Source organism: Lepidochelys olivacea (assembly GCF_965140295.1).
Source record: "Lepidochelys olivacea isolate rLepOli2 genome assembly, chromosome: 24".
NCBI classification, from domain to species: domain Eukaryota; kingdom Metazoa; phylum Chordata; order Testudines; family Cheloniidae; genus Lepidochelys; species Lepidochelys olivacea.
In genome coordinates this window covers 8,936,321-8,954,430 of record NC_140434.1, presented here as the reverse complement: position 1 = coordinate 8,954,430, position 18,110 = coordinate 8,936,321, and the positions used below count along the sequence as shown (strand labels likewise).

Sequence of the window (18,110 nt, the reverse complement as noted above, 5' to 3'; positions counted from 1 at the left end):
GGGTAGGATGGATCTCGGAGACCTAGCAAGATCAATCAGCTGATGGGAGAGGCAGCGAGGACAGGGGATTTGGGAGTGGATTGAAAAAAGAACTAGATAAGTTCATAGCCAGGATGGGCAGGGATAGTGTCCCTATCCTCTGATTGCCAGCAGCTGGGAACGGGCAACAGGGGATGGGTCACTTCTGTTACCTGTTCTGTTCATTTCCTCTGAAGCACATGGCCTTGACCACTGTTGGAAGAGAGGATGCTGGGCTAGATGGACCATTGGTCTGACCCAGTATGGCCGTTCTTATGTCCTTAACCCATCCATGCGCTACTCCCAAACAATTAGCAGATGCTGCGCTCCTCCATGTACTTGACTTGTGGGTACACACATTCCAAATCGCTCACTTGTTGGCAGGCAGCCACGCCAGGAATTGTTGTCGCAATGGCACATCTACAAAGCTTTAATTGGGAATAAAGTGCTTGTCCATTCCTGCAAGCCCAGTTCTAAATGGCCAGAAGGGACAACTGTGACCATCTAGTCTGACCTCCTGTCTAGCCCAGGCCAGAGAACGTTCTCAAAATAATGCCTGCAAGCTCCACGCAGGCCTACAACGTACAAGTGCCCTCCCTCCCAGCTCTGTAAGTCCCGTTATTTGTATTTCACGCATTTCTCTTTCCCCCCATTATTATCACAACAAAGGGCCGGCAAGTGAATTCTGCATCAGGGCCAAGAAATTTCCAAAGCAATTTTGTTTGGAAAAACCTGGCAATTCCTCCAGGGCAAAAGCCCATTCCTCTGGGCCAAGTAACTTTTCCTGCTGGAGGAATAAAACGCAACTAATCCCCCTGCCTGAGACGATTTGCCTGCACGCACTTTTCTTGCAAGGCGGGGGCGGGTTCTAGCTCCAACGCCAGCCCTTCCCCCTCCGGCCGGGGACGAAGTTGTCCTCCTGTAGCCCCTTGGGAAGGCGCGATGAAACTACAACTCCCAGCGGCCCTTGCGGCCGACCTTTTAAGATGGGCGCCGGTGATTGGCTGGAGGTTGGGCCAGTGCGAGGGCGGCTTGTTGGCGGGGCCTAGCCCGGCCGGTGTCTCAGAGGGAGGCAAGATGGTGCTGGAGAGCACTATGGTCTGGTGAGGAGCCGGAGCCGGGGCCGGGCAGGGGCTGCTGGGGTGGGGGCCGAGGCGGGCGAGGTCGGGCCGGGGCCCCGGGGAGGAGCCGAGAATAGGCCGGGCCAGGGCCCGGGGAGCGGGGACCGGGCCCCCGCGGGGTTTCCCTGAGTCATCCCGGCTCCTGCTCCGCTGTCTAGGCCCGGCCGGGGGGCAGGATGAGGGGGAGCGGGGTCAGGCGTGGGGGCTCGCCCGAAGCAGGACAGGGGAGTTAGTGGGGCTATCTGGGGGGAGGGGGAGCAGGGTCAGGCGGGGGGGCTCGCTGGGGGGGCTCGCTGGGGGGGGAGTGGGGCTGGGGGGGCTGTTGGGGTGGGGGGGCTGAGGGGGAGCAGGGTCAGGCAGATGGGCTCTGGGGGAGGAGCGGGGCGGGGCTGTCTGGGTGGGGGGGAGCAGGGTCAGGCAGGGGGGGCTCGCTGGGGGGGGAGTGGGGCTGGGGGGGCTGTTGGGGTGGGGGGGCTGAGGGGGAGCAGGGTCAGGCAGATGGGCTCTGGGGGAGGAGCGGGGCGGGGCTGTCTGGGTGGGGGGGAGCAGGGTCAGGCAGGGGGGCTCTGGGGCTGGAGTGGGGCTGTGGGGGTGGGTTGAGGGGGAGCAGGGTCAGGCAGGGGGGCTCACCCGGGGTGGAGCAGAGCGGCACCGGAGGGGGGGATGTGGAGCTGGGGGCTGGTTCAGTGCTGGCTGTGGGGGGATGGGGGAGAGCAGTGGGCAGGTGAGGGGGTGAAATATCCCCAGGTGGGGAGACTCCTGCGGGCAGGGCCAGCTTGGGGTGAGGAGAACTGCACTGAGTGCGGGGTCGGGGGGGCTGTCAGAGTGGGCGATAGGGTTGAGCAATGGGGTATGTGGCACTGGGTCAGGCTGGAGAGAATCTGGGGGGGACTGACAGGACTAAGTAGGGGCCACATATGTTTAGGGTCCTGGGGGGAGGGGTGCAGGGCTAGTTGGGAGGTTGGAGGAGGGCAGGTGGGGGTGGATTAGGGTTATGCGAGGGAAGTGGAATATCCCTAGGCAGGGGGGACTCTGAGGCAGGGCCAGGGCCAGGCTGAGGGGAGAGTGAGGCCTAGGTGGGGTGGGGAAGAGGAGCAGGGATGGGGGGGTGGCAAGGGAGGGGTTGGGGTTGAGTTGTGCGGGATGTGGAGCAGGGTCAGGCTGGAGAGGCTCTGTGGGGGAAGTAGGGGCAGGACCAGGGTGAGAATCTGGTTAAGGGGATGGGGAAGAGGAGCAGGGCTGACTTGATGGGGTTGGGGAGAACTAGGAGAGGGGAGGGCTGGATTTGGATCAGGCAGGACGGGGCAAGCGGGAGTGGAATAGCCCCAGGCTGGGGAGATTTCAGTGTGGGGAAAAGTCTGAGGTGAGAGGGAGTTGGGGAGGGCTGGTGCCAGAAAGGGGGTCTGGAGCAGGGCTGGGTTAAAGTCATGCAGGGGGTAAATGGAGCAGGACCTGGCTGGGGAGATTTCTGGGAGTGGGAGATGAGTGGCAGGTTGGGAGCAGGGATGTGAAAGAGGCAGAGGCCATCCCAGTTCTGGGCTGGGGATGGGGTAGGAAAAGATGAATGGGCAGCATCAGTAGAAGGCTGTGGGGGGAAGTGGGATCTGTTGGGTGACTTAGTTCTAGTTTGGACTGTGGGGCACAGTAATAGACTGAAGGGATCAGGGGGTGGTCACAAGGTGATGAGAATCACTGCCCTTTTATGGGAGGAAGGATTAATTCTGGACTGGTGAGGGGACTAAGCTGGCTGTCCCTTCCAGGCTAGAAGGTGGTTTGGTGCTGGCTGAGGGAAGGGCAGGGAGAGTTGTTAACTTGGATGTAAGGCTGGACTGGGAGGGCTATAGAGATGACCGTTGTTTGGATGGGGAGCTTCTCCTTGGCTGTGGAGGGCTTTCGTTTAGTGGGCAATGGATGATAGTCTGGGACAGGAGATTCAGAGGGGGGCAGTGCTGGGATGTGGTGACATTTGGGTCAGGTGCGATAAGGCAAATATTTGACATTGGTTGGGGAGGGCTTGATGCTGTGGAGAATCTGTAGGGCAGAGTGTGGTGGTCAGACTCTGGAGGATGGGGAGGGGTGCTCTCTGGGAGGATCAGTTGGGACTGAGAAGTGGGAGCATTTGAGACAGCTAGACTAGAATCCACTTCACACTGGATCAACAAAGATAGCCAGGGCCTCCTCTGTGTTAACTTACCTTTAGCCCGGTCTGGATTCAACCCCCAACCTTCCTCCCTGTCCACCCCCCACACATTATCTCATAGCACAGCCAAGGCTGGTTCGGGTTTGATGTGGCCCAGAGTAGCTTGTAACAAGAGCAGACAATAGAGACTGTTCACAGGATACAGTGTCTGACCCTTCTCCCCCACCCCCCAAGAACTGGAGAGTATAAATAAACTGACCACCATTTTACTTAGGTTTGCTTTCTACATTACCAAGCTGATAGCTAGAGCTAAAATCAGGCATAGAAAATAAGTTTATACTTCAGAGATGCATAAAAAAATCACTAAACTTACTATTAAACTTACTATTGTTCAGAGCATAATAAAGATTATGGTTACTACAATACCTCAGACCCATTAGTTGCTGTAGTCTAATTACCAAATGTAGCAATGGCAGAGATTCATAAGATGCACAAAACTTCCATTGTGCGTTGTATATGGTAACTAAATAGCTCTTCAGTTAGTTGGATAGAGACATCACAGTAGCTTGATTTGCTAAGTAACTATGTCAGATTCAAATAAGAGACAGTGTCAGGTTAATCATTGTTCTCTTGTAGCTGTTGATTTCATGACTTTGGTAGAGTGAGTTCTGAAATTGGAATATAAAATCCCAGGTCTAGTGAGTCCAGTCCATTGTTGCCTTGTACATTGTATGGTCACCTACACCAGTGCAGAATGGGTGCAGTGGGCTACCATTCTAGTCTGGCAGTGTATTTACCCTCATTGTTACACTAGGTTCACATAGTGACAATAACTGCATAAGGTGCAGGGCAAGAAGAGCTGGGCCATGTGGGTGGGGGGTGTAGTGGGTTAGACCAGGGCACTGGGAGTCATGAGTCCTGGTTTCTGGCCCACATCATGCCACTGGTACTGTCACCTTGAGGAGTCATGATGTCTGTGTCTCGTAAAATAAGAGTATTAACTTGCTTCTCAGGGTTGTTAGAATTAATGTTAGCAAAGCACTTTGAAGTCCATATGCCATGTGCTATTTCTTACTACACACATCCACTTCCATTCTTGTGTGTGAATGAATGGCTGCTTTTTGTAGTAAAGAATATTTGCGTTCAGCAGCACACAGGGTTTGCATTTTAATACAAATGATGCCTTCTGGCATGAGAAAGTGGCTTTGTGTGCTACAGCCAGGAGAGCAAGGATTAAAACTGGATCCTGTGCAGTGACATTCTGTATGTGAAAGGTTTAAAATCGCACAGAGACAAAACTACTACATAGTTGCTTCTGTCTGCTGAACTCATTGCACACACCAGGGGCTCCTTGCCTCCATTTGCCCCACAAGCTGTTTGTGTGCCTTATTTCAGGAACTCTCTGCAACCCCTCATTGCCCTATGGTAGGAGCTCTGTGTGCCCTCCATTATTTCTTCTGTCTGGGAGTTACGTCATTCAGGGGCACAGCATTTTAAACTCTATTAGGAAGAGCTGAGATGTGGGGGGCACGGAAGGCATCAGTGACCCTGTTTTGTTTTTCACCAAATCCATAGTTTTCTGCCCATTAATGTTTAGACTGAACATTCTCTGACATTTTTAGAATGGATCAGCTCTGGCATTGCAAAGTTATCATGTTATTGACAGACATGCCATCAAGTTGAATGTCACCAATTGTCACCAACTGGTAGATCCTGGAGTCTCTGATAGCTGATCGTGATCTCCGGCTGCTAAAAGTCCGGCGGCGCAGCAGGGCTAAGGCAGGCTCCTTGCCTGCCCTGGTCCCGCGCCACTGAGTCCTGGAAAGGGGGTGGGATCAGGGGGGTCTCCACATTCTGCTCCTGCCTGCAACTCCTTTTGTCCAGGAACGGGGAACTGTGGCCAGTGGGAGCTGTGGGAGCGGTGCCTGGGTGCAGCACGCAGAGCCACATACCTCCCCACTCTGCCGGGGGCTGTAGAGATGGCAGCTTCCAGGAGAAGCGCGGGGCTGGAGCAGGCAGAGAGCCTGCCTTAGCCCCACTGTGCCGCAGACCAGGAGCCACCCAAGTTAAGCGCCACAGCAGGAGCCTACACCCCAACCCCCTGCCCCAGCCCTGAGCCCCCTCCTGGAGCCTGCACACTGTACCCCCTCCTGTACCCCAACACTCTGCCCATGCCCGGACCCCCCTCCTGCACCCAAACTCCCTCCCAGATCCTGCACCCTGTACTCCCTCCTGACCCCAACACTGTCCCAGGCCAGAGCCCCCTCCTGCACCCAAACTCCCTCCCAGAGCTTGCACCCCTCAACCCCTCCTACACCCTTGCCCCAGGCTCAGCCCGGAACCCCCTCCCACACTTCAAACACCTCAGCCCCAACTCCCTGCCCCAGTCTGGCGAAAGTGAGTGAGGGTGGGAGAGAATGAGCAACGGAGGGAGGGGGGATGTAGTGAGTGGGATGGGGCCGTGGGGAAGGGGCTAGGTAGATCCTGGGATGCATTTAAATTCAGAAAGTGATCTTGGGCATAAAAAGGTCGGAGACCACTGGAGTAGAGCCCCTCTTTGTTCAGCCAATCCTCAATGAAAGCACTATCGTAGCAAGCCATCAGTGTTGCAGATGTGCTAGCTTACATGGAATGGGTCAGCCCGCTGGTAGGTGGAGAGTAAATCTGACTTACGCTGTTAGTGTAGCTAACAGGTCACAACTGCAGTGTAACAGCTCCTGTTAACTGAGGGGGAGCTGGGATGTTAATCGTTCTCTGTTGGGAACAGAAGTGAAACCACAAAGCTGGTAATTCACCGCTTGATAATACTAGGCACATGTTTAGCACCTTTCACCCAAGGAGCTCAATGCCTGTTGCAAAAAGCAAGGGAGAATTAGCCCCATTTTACACAGGGGGAGGGAACTGAAGCGCAGAGGGGTGACTCACCCAAAGTCCCTCCCTCCGGTGAGTTAGTGGCAGTGTCCAGAACAGAGCCCAGAAGCTCTGCTTCTCAGTCTCCTTTTTTATCCCCTAGACGTTTCCGTATCCCAAACAATCGAATCTGTATAACGGGGGGTGCTTGGACTCTGGGATACCGCCATGCTGACAGTTTGCCAGGAGCCTGAGCTGCATCAAATGTTTCATTAGCGCCTGGGGCTGTGAGACATCAGATGACCGTTCTAGTCCCAGCTCTCATTGACTCTGTGTGACCTGTCGCCCCTGTCTGTGCCTCAGTTTCCCTCTCTGTAAAATGAGGGCATGGATATTTGTTCACCTTTGCCAAAGCACTTTGGAAGCTACAACTATAGCAGTGCTAAGTTGCTATAATATCAAAAAGCTGTAGGCTACTTCTTAAAATGTCAAATAAATGTTCATAACCCTAAGAGAGATTTGCGTATACATACTGATAGGAACAAGGGTATTGCCTCATCAGATTGGTCCAGCTATTCTTTGTCCTGTCTCCAACCATAGCTAATACTGCTGATGAATGAAGAGAAATTGTTTGTTCTTTGTGTTCACCTGCGAATCTCAGAACATGCAGCTGAGGTTGAGTGCTCTTCAGCTGGCAGTTACAGGGAGGGGGGAGCTGCATGCCCAGTTTTAGGACTCATGGACTGGACTATGGACTCTCAGAGTCTGCAATAGGCCCAAAGGACAGGCCTCTGCATTGTCCTACTATAACCAGGGCTTTAAAATGGGTTTAGTTCTTGCATCTGAATTTCAAGATTCTTGAGCATGTAAAGTATGGGATTTCTGTAGGTCGGTTCTGCCTTGGCTGAAGAGCCTTTGACTTTTTTTTGCAGGCTACTTGTATGCTTCCTTCTCTTGCTCTCTCGCTCTGCCTTAAGAATTGACAAGGACGAGGAGACATGTATGTTGTTAGCCATCTGGCCACAGATCTAGGATCCTGAGGCTTCATTTTCATGAACCAGCTTAGGGTAAAAACCAGACAAGCCTGTTTTTTAGTTCTGACCTTGTCTGATTCTTTCTGTATTTCAGTGTTGACAACAGTGAATACATGAGAAATGGGGACTTTTTACCTACTCGCCTGCAAGCTCAGCAAGATGCTGTCAACATCGTGTGCCACTCAAAAACCCGTAGCAACCCAGAGAACAACGTGGGGCTCATTACCTTAGCTAAGTACGTCTGTAGAGTTCCCACTCCTAGAAATCAAAACGACTCCTGCTCTCCCACCCAAATGATGAGTGTGGTCTAGGGCAGTGCTTCTCGAGCTCTCTGATGTGGGGGACCGGCAATTTGTTTTCCCAATGTGCACACAGACCGGCCGCCGATGGCTCGCGGGCTGGCACCGGTCCGTGGACCACCACTTTGAGTAACACTGCTCTTGTGTAGTATTTCCCAGCCAGTGGGTTGCAACCCCCATGTGGGTAAGAGGGTCATGAAAGGCAGTGCGGGGGATAAGGGAGGGGATTATAAAAAACTACAACAGAGATCCCGCTCCCTGCACACCTTGATCCTGCAAGGTTAAGTATTCTGTCAGCCTCTCAAAAAACACAAATTACATAGGCTTATCAATGATGCAGTTCTGACCCTTTTATAGTAAATGTAAGGGAGTTACACACACTTTTAACCTCACATTTCAGGTTGCCAACCTGAAAAGGCTGAGAAACACTGATCTAGTGTATTGAGCACAGATCTAGGGATAACTGGCTTCTGCTGTTTTCTCCATGTGACTGTGGGTGACCCTGTGCCTCAATTTCCCCACCTGCAAAAGGATATTACCTTACAAGGGGTATTGGGAGGTTTGATAGGACTTCGTATAACAATGCAACCATTTATATTGTTCTAGTAACTGTGAAGTGTTGACCACACTTACCCCAGACACAGGACGGATCCTTTCCAAATTACACACGGTGCAACCCAAAGGGAAAATTACCTTTTGTACAGGAATTCGAGTTGCTCATGTAAGTGACACCTTGTTCATGACTTTTCTTAAATGAGTTGTCGTCTTGTATTTCTATAACCCCTCTCATCCTAAAGCATTCTGCTTACTGCTAGTGTGGTCTCATAGGTAGAGCACTGGACTGTGTCTCGGGGACCTAGTTTCTATTTCTGGTTCTGCCATTGGCCTGCTGGGTGACCTTGAATAATTCATGCCACTTCCGTGCCTCAGTTTCCCCATCTGTAAAATAGAAATAGTGATACTGACCTCCTTTGTAAAGCACTTTGAGATCTAAGGATGAAAAGTGCTAGATAAGGGCTTGGTATTGTTGTAATAAAGTCTCATCATAGTTTAGGATACTAAATGTCTTCATCTGAAAGTGTGAGGTGAATTTAGACAAGTGACATGTAACTGCCCGAGTTGGAATTGAGCCAGGTTATGGGATTTAGTGTAATCCAGTCTGCTACCGTGGTGAATAATTCTATTGAGAAGTTGAGTGTGGGGAAATCAATGAGGCTGTTTGGTGAAGGGGTAGAAAGAGAAATATAAACTAGAGAGAATCTGAGTCTGTGGAGATGGCTTTTTATTTGCTACCAAATTGCTGGGTTACAGTTGCAATATAGCTCATGTGTGTGCAGCCAATTTACAGGGGCCAAATTCCGTCAATTCGCACCCACAAAGAAGAGATGCATTTGTTACCCTGAAACATATGGAATAGGTCTCAAGGTTTAGTCACTCCCTTCTGTCCTGTACTTTCGCTCTGTACTGGTATATGTGCTTCTCATGTCATCCTCTGGTGTGTACATCTGGAAAGCTATTATTCATAGATATTTAGAGGGGGAACCAGGGCTTTGGAGCTGTGCTCTGCTCCAGCTACAGGCAGAAATCTGCTGCTCCGCACTCCGGGCTCCGCTCCAAAGCCCTGGGGGGAACGATGGTCTTGTAATTAAGGCACAAGACTTGGAGGCCGACCTTCTGGTCTGTTGCCAATTCTGCCACAGATTTACTTATGTCTACACAGCAAAGAAAAACCCACCATTGGCCCATGCCAGTTGGCTAGGGCTGCAGGGCTGTTTCATGGCTGTGTAGACGTCTGGGCTCAGACCCAGCTCTGGGACCCTCCCATATCGCAGGGTCCTAGAGCCTGGGCTCCAGCCTGACCCCAGACATCTACATAGCAGTGAAACGGTCCCGCAGCCTGAGCCCTGTGAGCCTAAGTCCCCTTGCACGGGCTAGCCGCGGGCGTGGAGTTGCCGTATAGACATCGAGTAAGTCACTTAATGATTCTCTTTTGCCTCGGTTTCCTTGGGTGCAAAATAGAGATCATAATACCTGCCTCACAAATGCAACTAAACTAATGTTTGTTATGCTGGAATCCTTTGATAGAGAAGTGACATTACTAGTGCCAGTTCCTTATAAAGCATGTTGTAGAAGCAGCAGACTCTTAAAAGCAGCTTATTACACTACGGCTTATATCATCTTGAAAATACTCCTCAGTCTAACGAGTCTTGCTTCATAAAAGTGCCTCCTGCTATTTAGTTCAGGTTCATCCCATTATTCCAAGGTGTGTGTGTACAATGTCCCATTTTTTCTATCCCACGCAACTCCTCTCCCTCCTGGGCATTTACATTTTCTTGATACATCAGTCACCATCAGCTTCCTTTTGAGGATTAAAAAGATGGGGACTGTACAGCTTGCAAAAGAGACAGCTAAGGGCGGGATATGACAGAGGTCTCTGAAATCATGAGTGGTGTGGAGAAAGTGAACAGGGAAGTGTTGTTTACCCCTTCACAGAACACAAGAGCCAGGGCTCACCAAATGAAATTAACAGGCAGAAGGTTTAAAACAAACCAAAGGAGGTACTACTTCACGCAATGCACAGTCAGCCTGTGGAATTCGTTGCCAGGAGATCTTGTGAAGGCCAAAAGTATAAGTGGGCTCAAAAAAGAATTAGATGCATTCATGGAGGATTGGTCCATCAATGGCTATTAGCCAAGATGGTCATGGATGCACCCCCATGCTCTGGGTGTCCCTAGCCTCTGACTGCCAGATGCTGAGACAGGACGTTGGGGTGGATCACTCAATAATAGCCCTGTTCTGTTCATTCCCTCTGAAGCAGCTGGCACTGGCCACTGTCAGAAGACAGGATACTGGCCTTTGGTCTTACCCAGTATGGCCGTTCTTATGTTCACCTTGGATGACAACTCTTATTTTCCAGTTGGCTTTGAAACATCGTCAAGGCAAGAATCACAAGATGCGTATCATTGCCTTTGTTGGGAGCCCCGTGGAAGATAACGAGAAAGATGTGAGTAAAGCGTGACCAGTTAGATGCAATTTCATGGGTGTGTTTAATCCGTGATGGTGAACCCTCAGGTCTGGTTTACACTACAGACTTATGTCATATAACCATGGCAATCTCACTCAGTGTGAAAAATCCACTCCTCAGAGCGACGTAGTTATACCAACCTAACCCCCGTGTAGACAGCTCTATGTTGATGGGAGAGCCAGTGCAGCCTTTTAAATGTAGACGTGCCTTCAGTTTTCACAGCAATTTCTTTATCTAGGTGTTTATACTGCTCTCATCACCCTGATATCAAGTACCTCATAATAGCTGCTTTCTTGAAACTGGAACTGTTCAATGCGTTTCTGAACTGACTATGTTGGTCAGTCTGTATATCCAGAAAACCTGGTTCTAAGAAATCTTAATGAGCATTCATATTACAGCAATCTTATTGAATCTGTATCAAGAACTGCAAGGCTCAAAGCTTATGTCCCAATGAGACGACTCTTTAGCTGATAAATCCTGCTACTAGAATGTGAGCTACTGAAAGGGGGTGGGAGGGTGGGTGTGAAAATGGAAAAGAAGGAATGATGCAAATAAACTAACTCAGCTTCCAGGCAATACAGGTTTCTATCAAAACAGAGCCTCGTTTATCCTATTCTATACATAGGCTTGGAAGGATTCCATTTCTGTAGGTAAATGTTGGTAAACACTGATTTCGCTGTACACATACAAACCCATGAAAAAATATTTCCATTGAAAAATGCTGCTTGAGAACTTAGAGTTTGATTTAAGGATATTTACTTTGTATATTTTGATGTGATGTTGACAATTTGTGTTTTAACAGTTATAACTCTCTAACTTTTTGAATCTCAACATGTGTTGTGATTAAATAATTGTCTGACTGCCCCATAATTTCCCTGCAACTGTGAAAATTTAAATCTGCCCCCAGTAGGTGAGGGAATTTAAATTGGATCATGCATCAGAACATGCTTAAATGTCTTGTTGCAGTATTAAAAAAGCCTTCAAGTATCAAACAGTCAGAAGTCTGAACTCTTAATTGTATTTGTCTGGATTTTTTTTTTTTTTTTTTTTTGGTTATAAAAAAACATTCAGAATTTTAGATAAGTGCCTTATTAATTAAGTCAAAGTACATACAATTAAAAAGGTGATGTAATGTAATTCAGATTGTCCGTGTGTCTCTTTAAAAGAAGCTTGCTGGCTTTAAGGATTGATTTTAAGTTCTGGCCTATTTGGTTTTCATAGGAGTATAATGGAGATGAAACCTCTCAAACATTTTACTGTTCAGAAATAATCGCTTACTATGAAGCTTGTATAGACTGGCACCTGTAAATTAGATGCTTTTATATCTGGCTTTGTGTCCTGATGAACGAATCCCACGCACTTTTGTCTGCTTTCTGTTACGTGGAGGAGATGTAGGAGCTGAAGACAAGTGATGAAAGGCTAACACTCCTTTCTCTTTATTGCAGCTGGTGAAACTGGCAAAGCGCCTTAAAAAGGAGAAAGTAAATGTTGACATTATCAACTTTGGAGAAGAGGTGAGAGTTTTAAACTGATCTCCCAAGAGTCTTTGAAATACAAACTCCAGCCAGGGGTTTACATCTCATTTTCAAACACTTGTCTCCTATCTATCTGGGAACACCAGTGAAGAATACTATCACAATTCCCCCATCTTAATCTCTTCAGCAGGGATTTTAAGGCTGATCTGTTCAGACAACAGAAATCCTTCCATTAATATTTTGCAGATTCCAAAGGAGACTCTCTTCTCAAATATTCCCCTGCTGTGTTTCCTACCCAAACATTTCAGGCTTCTGCTAATGCTTTAGTGAAACTGACTCTAACTAAAAGTGAAATTGACTGGTCTAGACTCACCATCAGTGAAGGGCAAAAAGAAAACAAATTGGATTTTTAAAATTGTTTCCATAAATGAAGGAACTGAAGGACGTCTTTTAATATTTTTTTTTTTAACTTCTTTTCTGCATACTTTAGTCACCTGCCTTTTCACAGTGTTCTGGCTGAAAATAGAAAGCCAGCTGTAATTCTGAGTTTCACTCAGGTGGCACAAACCTTTGTATACAAAACATACTTTGCCCTTTGTATGAAAAACCCCAACCCATCCTTAGGATGAAACCTTTAAGGCCGTGTGAAGTTCCCATATTCCCTTGCAACCATGCATCAAAGACTTCAATTACTGTTCATGAAATATAGTTAATGATCTGGAACACACCTCTGTGAGTCACAGGCTACATTAGTCAGTGTTGGTTTCTGACATCCTTGGGCAGAGGGCTGTATTGTGGTATAAGGCTAAGGAACAGTGGAGATTGTTGCAAATAAAATTGTGGTTGAATTTTGTCGGTCTGGCATCTAGTCCTGTGAGGTGACCCCTCTCCATCCAGGGTCTCTCACCCCATGCCTCCGAGTGGTGTTTCTGAGCTGCAACACTGTGGCTATGAAAGAATCTTATCACCACTTTAAAAGACTTTGGTTGATTTTGGAACCAAGCTGGTAATGACATTCCAGGGGAGAGGGAAAAATAATTGGTTTGGCGGTTTTCCCTTCTCTTCCCCAATAATCCCTACTCCACTTCCAGATTTCCGGAGGGAGCAGCCTTCACAGGGCCTGCTTAAGTTCTGTGACTATTCTTTCCTGATCATTAGAGTGTGGGTGGCATCAGTGATGCCAGGATGATACCCCAGCCAACCGTCTTTCCTACAGGCCAACTCGTACTCAGCGGAGAATGATGTTTTATTCCCTAAACTGAGACAGCTGAATCCCAGAAATCTACCACAACCATTCGCAGCGTAGCTGATGAGCAAGCTGCAAAGCAGAGTGGCCTGTTGCCGTATCACATTGATCTGCTCTATCTGGATAGATAGAGCAAAACCTCAGTGTAACATGGATTCTGGTGGAGGGCAATAGTATGAAAATTAGTGCTGTATTCAAGACATGTGGTGCCCATGTTAGAGGAAAAATAGGCCAAAGTTTGTTCTGGTTGTTGGGAACAATCTCATTTCTAGTGTTGCTGGTACACCCTCAGGCTGACTGTCAGATGACACCCAGGCCATAAGGTTCCTGATCCTCCAGTGAGGTCACAGCACTATGAAAGGAAACTACTGGCACTTCCTTTGAGCAGGACTCTAAAACACGAGCAAACTCAGGATGAATTGAATAGAGCAATGTTCCAGGTCAACTGTCCTCACTTTGCACAGGGACTTCCTGGGAGCGTTAATCAGTTGCCCATTGGAGGGGGCCCATTATATAGATGGCCTCTTCCAGCTCTGAAATGTGGTGTGTCTCCGTACCCCTGGTGCATACTGATCACTGTTCTCTGTACTTCTGTGTTTATAGATGAGTTCCCTTTCTGAACACCAGCTGGTAAGAGGACGTCAGGGTTATTACAGTTCATAGGGCAGCCCAGCATCGTTTCCTTTGAGCCAAGTCAATGGGAGGAAGTCAGTCTGGTTCTAACCTCTCTCTTTCCCTCCCCTAGGAAGCCAACACAGACAAGCTGACTGCCTTCATTAACACCTTAAACGGCAAGGATGGGACTGGTTCCCACCTGGTGACTGTTCCCCCTGGCCCTAGCCTTGCCGATGCCCTCATCAGTTCCCCCATTTTGGCTGGGGAGGGCGGTGCCATGCTTGGCCTTGGCGCTAGCGACTTTGAGTTTGGAGTAGATCCCAGCGCGGACCCAGAACTGGCGCTGGTAAGAGATGGTGGAACCAAGAATGGCTTTGAAGGAGCCGAACTGTTTGTGAACGTGCTGTTGCTTTGAGTTTACCCCATTGTCTGCTCCACAGGCGCTGCGTGTATCCATGGAGGAGCAGAGGCAGCGGCAGGAGGAAGAGGCCAGGAGAGCTGCAGCTGCCTCCGCTGCTGAGGCAGGAATTACAGCCACTGGTGGGGATGGTAAGAAACTAGGCGGGGGATCTAATCCCTCTTCGTTTGGAGGAGCCGGGGTGAGCAGAGCAAAGCAGCGAGTTCAATGCAGCGGGGCGGGGGAGGCTGCTGATGCAGCCAGATCATTTTGTACTGAGATTGTGTCCAGCCTCCAGTGCTAAGCAGGGCCTGGGTTGCATTTGTGTGGGATGGACACCTACGGCGCTGCAGGGGATTCATTAGGGAGGGGTACACTTCCTTTCAACATGGTAGTTCCTTATATCCCTCCAGTGTGGTGTTCCTCTTCACTTGAGATGTAAAAGAAGGCCCTGATCACTTGTACTGGCTAGAGATCCCATGGCACTTTCCACAAGAATACGGTTAGCCCCAGTAGCTCAGCCCACTCCCTCTCGGGTATCTACATTCTGCCTTCCCTAAAAAACTGCCCCTGCACTTTCAGTTGGATGCAGTATTTTTTCCTGTCCTGAACTGTTGTGCATTGTTGCTGTGCGCTTTGTGCAGCTGTCTCATCCCACCCCAGAAGTGGCTGCCCTTCAGTGGTGGGCAGGGATTCTTCTCTGAATATAGAATTTGTTGGGGAATTGCTCTAGGAATGTGTACTCTGTTTATCCCTGTGCTAGATTCAGACGATGCCTTATTGAAGATGACGATCACCCAGCAGGAGTTTGGTAGAGCTGGCCTGCCCGACCTTAGCAGCATGACAGAAGAGGAGCAGATTGCTTATGCTATGCAGATGTCTCTGCAAGGGCCAGGTGAGTGGCTAGAATTTAGAACATCTGTCTAATCCCTGAAGACAAATCCTGCGCTGACTGAGCTGTCCCAGTGAATTCAGAGACAGCAGCAGGTTCTCAACACCTATCAACGTCTGACAGAGGGTGGGCACCCAAAAATGGAGAGGCACAAAGTTAGTGAGTGCTTGTCTGAGTGGCCTGAATTCCATGAATGTCCTACCTGTCTGGGGGAGAGGGGTGTCGGAACCTTCACGTCAGGCCTTCAGGCCTGAATCTCCTTTCTCAGCTCTCACTATTCTGCCTTGAGGCTTCCTTCTGCATCCATCAGTGTTATCCCAGGCATGTCTTGACTGATATGGTGTCTGTAGCAGGGAGCAGCAGATCAGTGGGGAGGGAATGATTTGCCATATGCTGCTATGCATAAGCACAGCTGGGTAAGGCAAGGATGGGATCAAGTGCTGACAGACTCGCGACCTGAAGGCCTGCAATTGTGGATGTCTGGTTTGTGAAACTCCTGGCCCACTAACTGCCACAGGCAAGTCGCCTTCAATATCTTTACATACACACCCTGCTGACAACCCAGCATAAATACGATTGCAGTAAAGGTGGTGGTGGTGGTGAATACTCAGTAGCCAAGACATTTCTTTTCTCTCTCCAGAGTTCGCCCAAGCTGAATCGGGAGAGGTTGATAGCAGTGCAGCCATGGACACATCAGAACCTACCAAGGTGATGGTCTCCCCAGCCACCCCTTTCCCTATCTCTCAAGACATCCACTCTGTGTGGAGTCCAAACTCCCCCTCTCCTTAGACTTGGTTAACATAACAGTTCAGTTCAAGCGTTGTCAGTAGGATTGGCTGCTGCTGGGGTTCCTCCCTCAGGACTCCTCAGCTCGCACCCTAGGTTCCCCTTTCCCCACAGAGCCGCTCCCATCTCCCTTATCAAGAGCTGCCAGGCTCAGTGAGTTCCTGGAATCCACTTAAACCTTCCCTAGCATGCTCCGCACCTGCTAACAGGGTGGAGTGTTTCAAGCAAGCAGTGCCAGCCTGTTAGATCCCAGCCAATCTTCTTGATAGGGAGTGGGGAGTGACTCTCTCTACATGGATGTGCAGGAAGAAGATGATTATGATGTGATGCAAGATCCAGAGTTCCTACAGAGCGTGCTTGAAAACCTGCCTGGCGTCGACCCCAACAATGAGGCCATCCGCAATGCCATGGGTTCCTTGGCCTCTCAGGCCTCCAAGGAGAACAAGGACAAAAAGGAAGAGGAGAAGAAGTGATGGCACTGGGGTACTGACCTCCCTGCCACCGCCAAGCGATTGGGATAATCTCAGCCCTGCATGTTCCAGTCCATGTAACCTAATAACTTCAACTTACTTAATCACTGTTCTCCAGGTAGCTGTGGAGCGATCACAGGGCGAGGGTAGGAATTTTTTTTTCTTGATGTAACAGTTAATAAAAACGTTAAATTTTTTTCCATCTCCCTCCTAAAGTAACTATAGAACATGCTTATGGATTTTCTTAGAGCCACATAGGAATTGGCAGGGGTGCCCAGTCTCCTGACTCCAAGCTAGAACCAGCTGCTTCAGAACAGGGTGCAAGAATCCCTGCAGTGATGGGGTGACCTGCCTCCAGGGAAAGCTGCCCCCTTAGGCCCATGAGGTTACTGAGCGGGAGAGGGCTTCACTTAAACCAGATTAGTTGGGTCCAAGTGGAATTCCTTGCATCTCTTAGGTCTGGTTTAGAGAGAGCTTTTGTACTGATATAACCATCGGTTAGGGGAATGCTTCTCTTTTTACTAATCTACCAGAACAGCCCCTAGTCTGGACTTGGTTATACTGGGATAGAGGAGCCTTATACTGGGGTATTGCATCCCCTTCCCGTGTGGGAATAGCTATATTTGTATGAAGCACCTTTGTATAGAGCTATAAGTGTACTTGGGGTCAATTGCTTTAACTACACCAGTACAGCCTGTGTGTAGACAGGGCTTCTGCCATGGAAAGCTGTGTTGCATAGTCTGCAGCCCCTCTAGCATGCAGGTCCCCTAACTCCACAGTATCCTGAGCTGCCTTAAACTGAACTGAATCCAAATCCAACCTTCCAACCAACATCCCCGGCTTGCTGATCTTACATATATTCCCTTCTCAGCTTTGTGGTACGTGGGGACCTTTGTGGTAAAGGAAATAAACCCCTGAGAGCCTTCCCCACTATGCCCAGATCCTGCAAACGCTTAATCAGTTGTGTAACTTTACTCACAGGAGTAACCCCATTGAAGCAAACAGGATTACCTGCCTAGGGAAGAGTTATGCATCGATCTGGTACCTTGGTGCTCCTAAATCTAGCAAAGGCTTAACAAGAGCCAGTGGTGGGAAGTGGAAGTTGGCAAGGTTCAGAGGAGAGAGAGGGCACAAATTATTATTGGTGAGAGAAACTGACCAACAGAATGGAATCACAAGGATGGTAAATTCTCAGAGTCCTTAAATCAAGACTGGGATGTCTTTCTCGAGCAGGTACTCCAGCTCAGCCCAGGTCATTGGGCTCTATGCAAGAATCGCTGGATTAAATTTTCTGCCCTGTGTTATGCAGGAGCTCAGACTAAATGACCAGAGTGCTGCTGTACATACGTAAGTGTTTGCTTGCAGGAGTGACGCTAGTGTGCTTCTCCTGGAGCCGTTCTCGTCTGTGCATTGGGGAAGGGGCAGAAGGAGAGGCCTTATTTTAACTTTAATTGCCTCTTTATTAAAAGCCAACACCCTTCTAGCAGGAGGCAGTTCCCTAGCTTTCAGCACAGAAGCCATTTGGTAAAGGCCCAGAAGTACACCTGGAGCTGCAGCTAGCCAGAGATGTCAAGAGTAACAAGAAGGGTTTCTTCAGGTATGTTGGCAACAAGAAGAAAGTCAAGGAATGTGTGGGCCCCTTACTGAATGAGGGAGGCAACCTAGTGACAGAGGATGTGGAAAAAGCTAATGTACTCAATGCTTTTTTGCCTCTGTTTTCACTAACAAGGTCAGCTCCCAGA

General features: G+C 49.2%; 1 protein-coding gene across 1 annotated transcript; it reads left to right on the top strand.

Moving 5' to 3' along the window:
* Window positions 1-1,017: 1,017 nt before the first annotated feature.
* PSMD4 (proteasome 26S subunit ubiquitin receptor, non-ATPase 4) lies at window positions 1,018-16,564 on the top strand. The gene is made up of 10 exons (XM_084613409.1): window positions 1,018-1,121; window positions 7,258-7,398; window positions 8,069-8,183; window positions 10,380-10,466; window positions 11,933-12,001; window positions 13,954-14,169; window positions 14,264-14,372; window positions 14,984-15,115; window positions 15,753-15,820; window positions 16,204-16,564. Exons 1-10 carry the CDS (start codon window positions 1,096-1,098, stop codon window positions 16,369-16,371), a joined length of 1,131 nt encoding a protein of 376 aa, XP_084469535.1. The 5' UTR covers window positions 1,018-1,095; the 3' UTR covers window positions 16,372-16,564.
* Window positions 16,565-18,110: the final 1,546 nt, after the last annotated feature.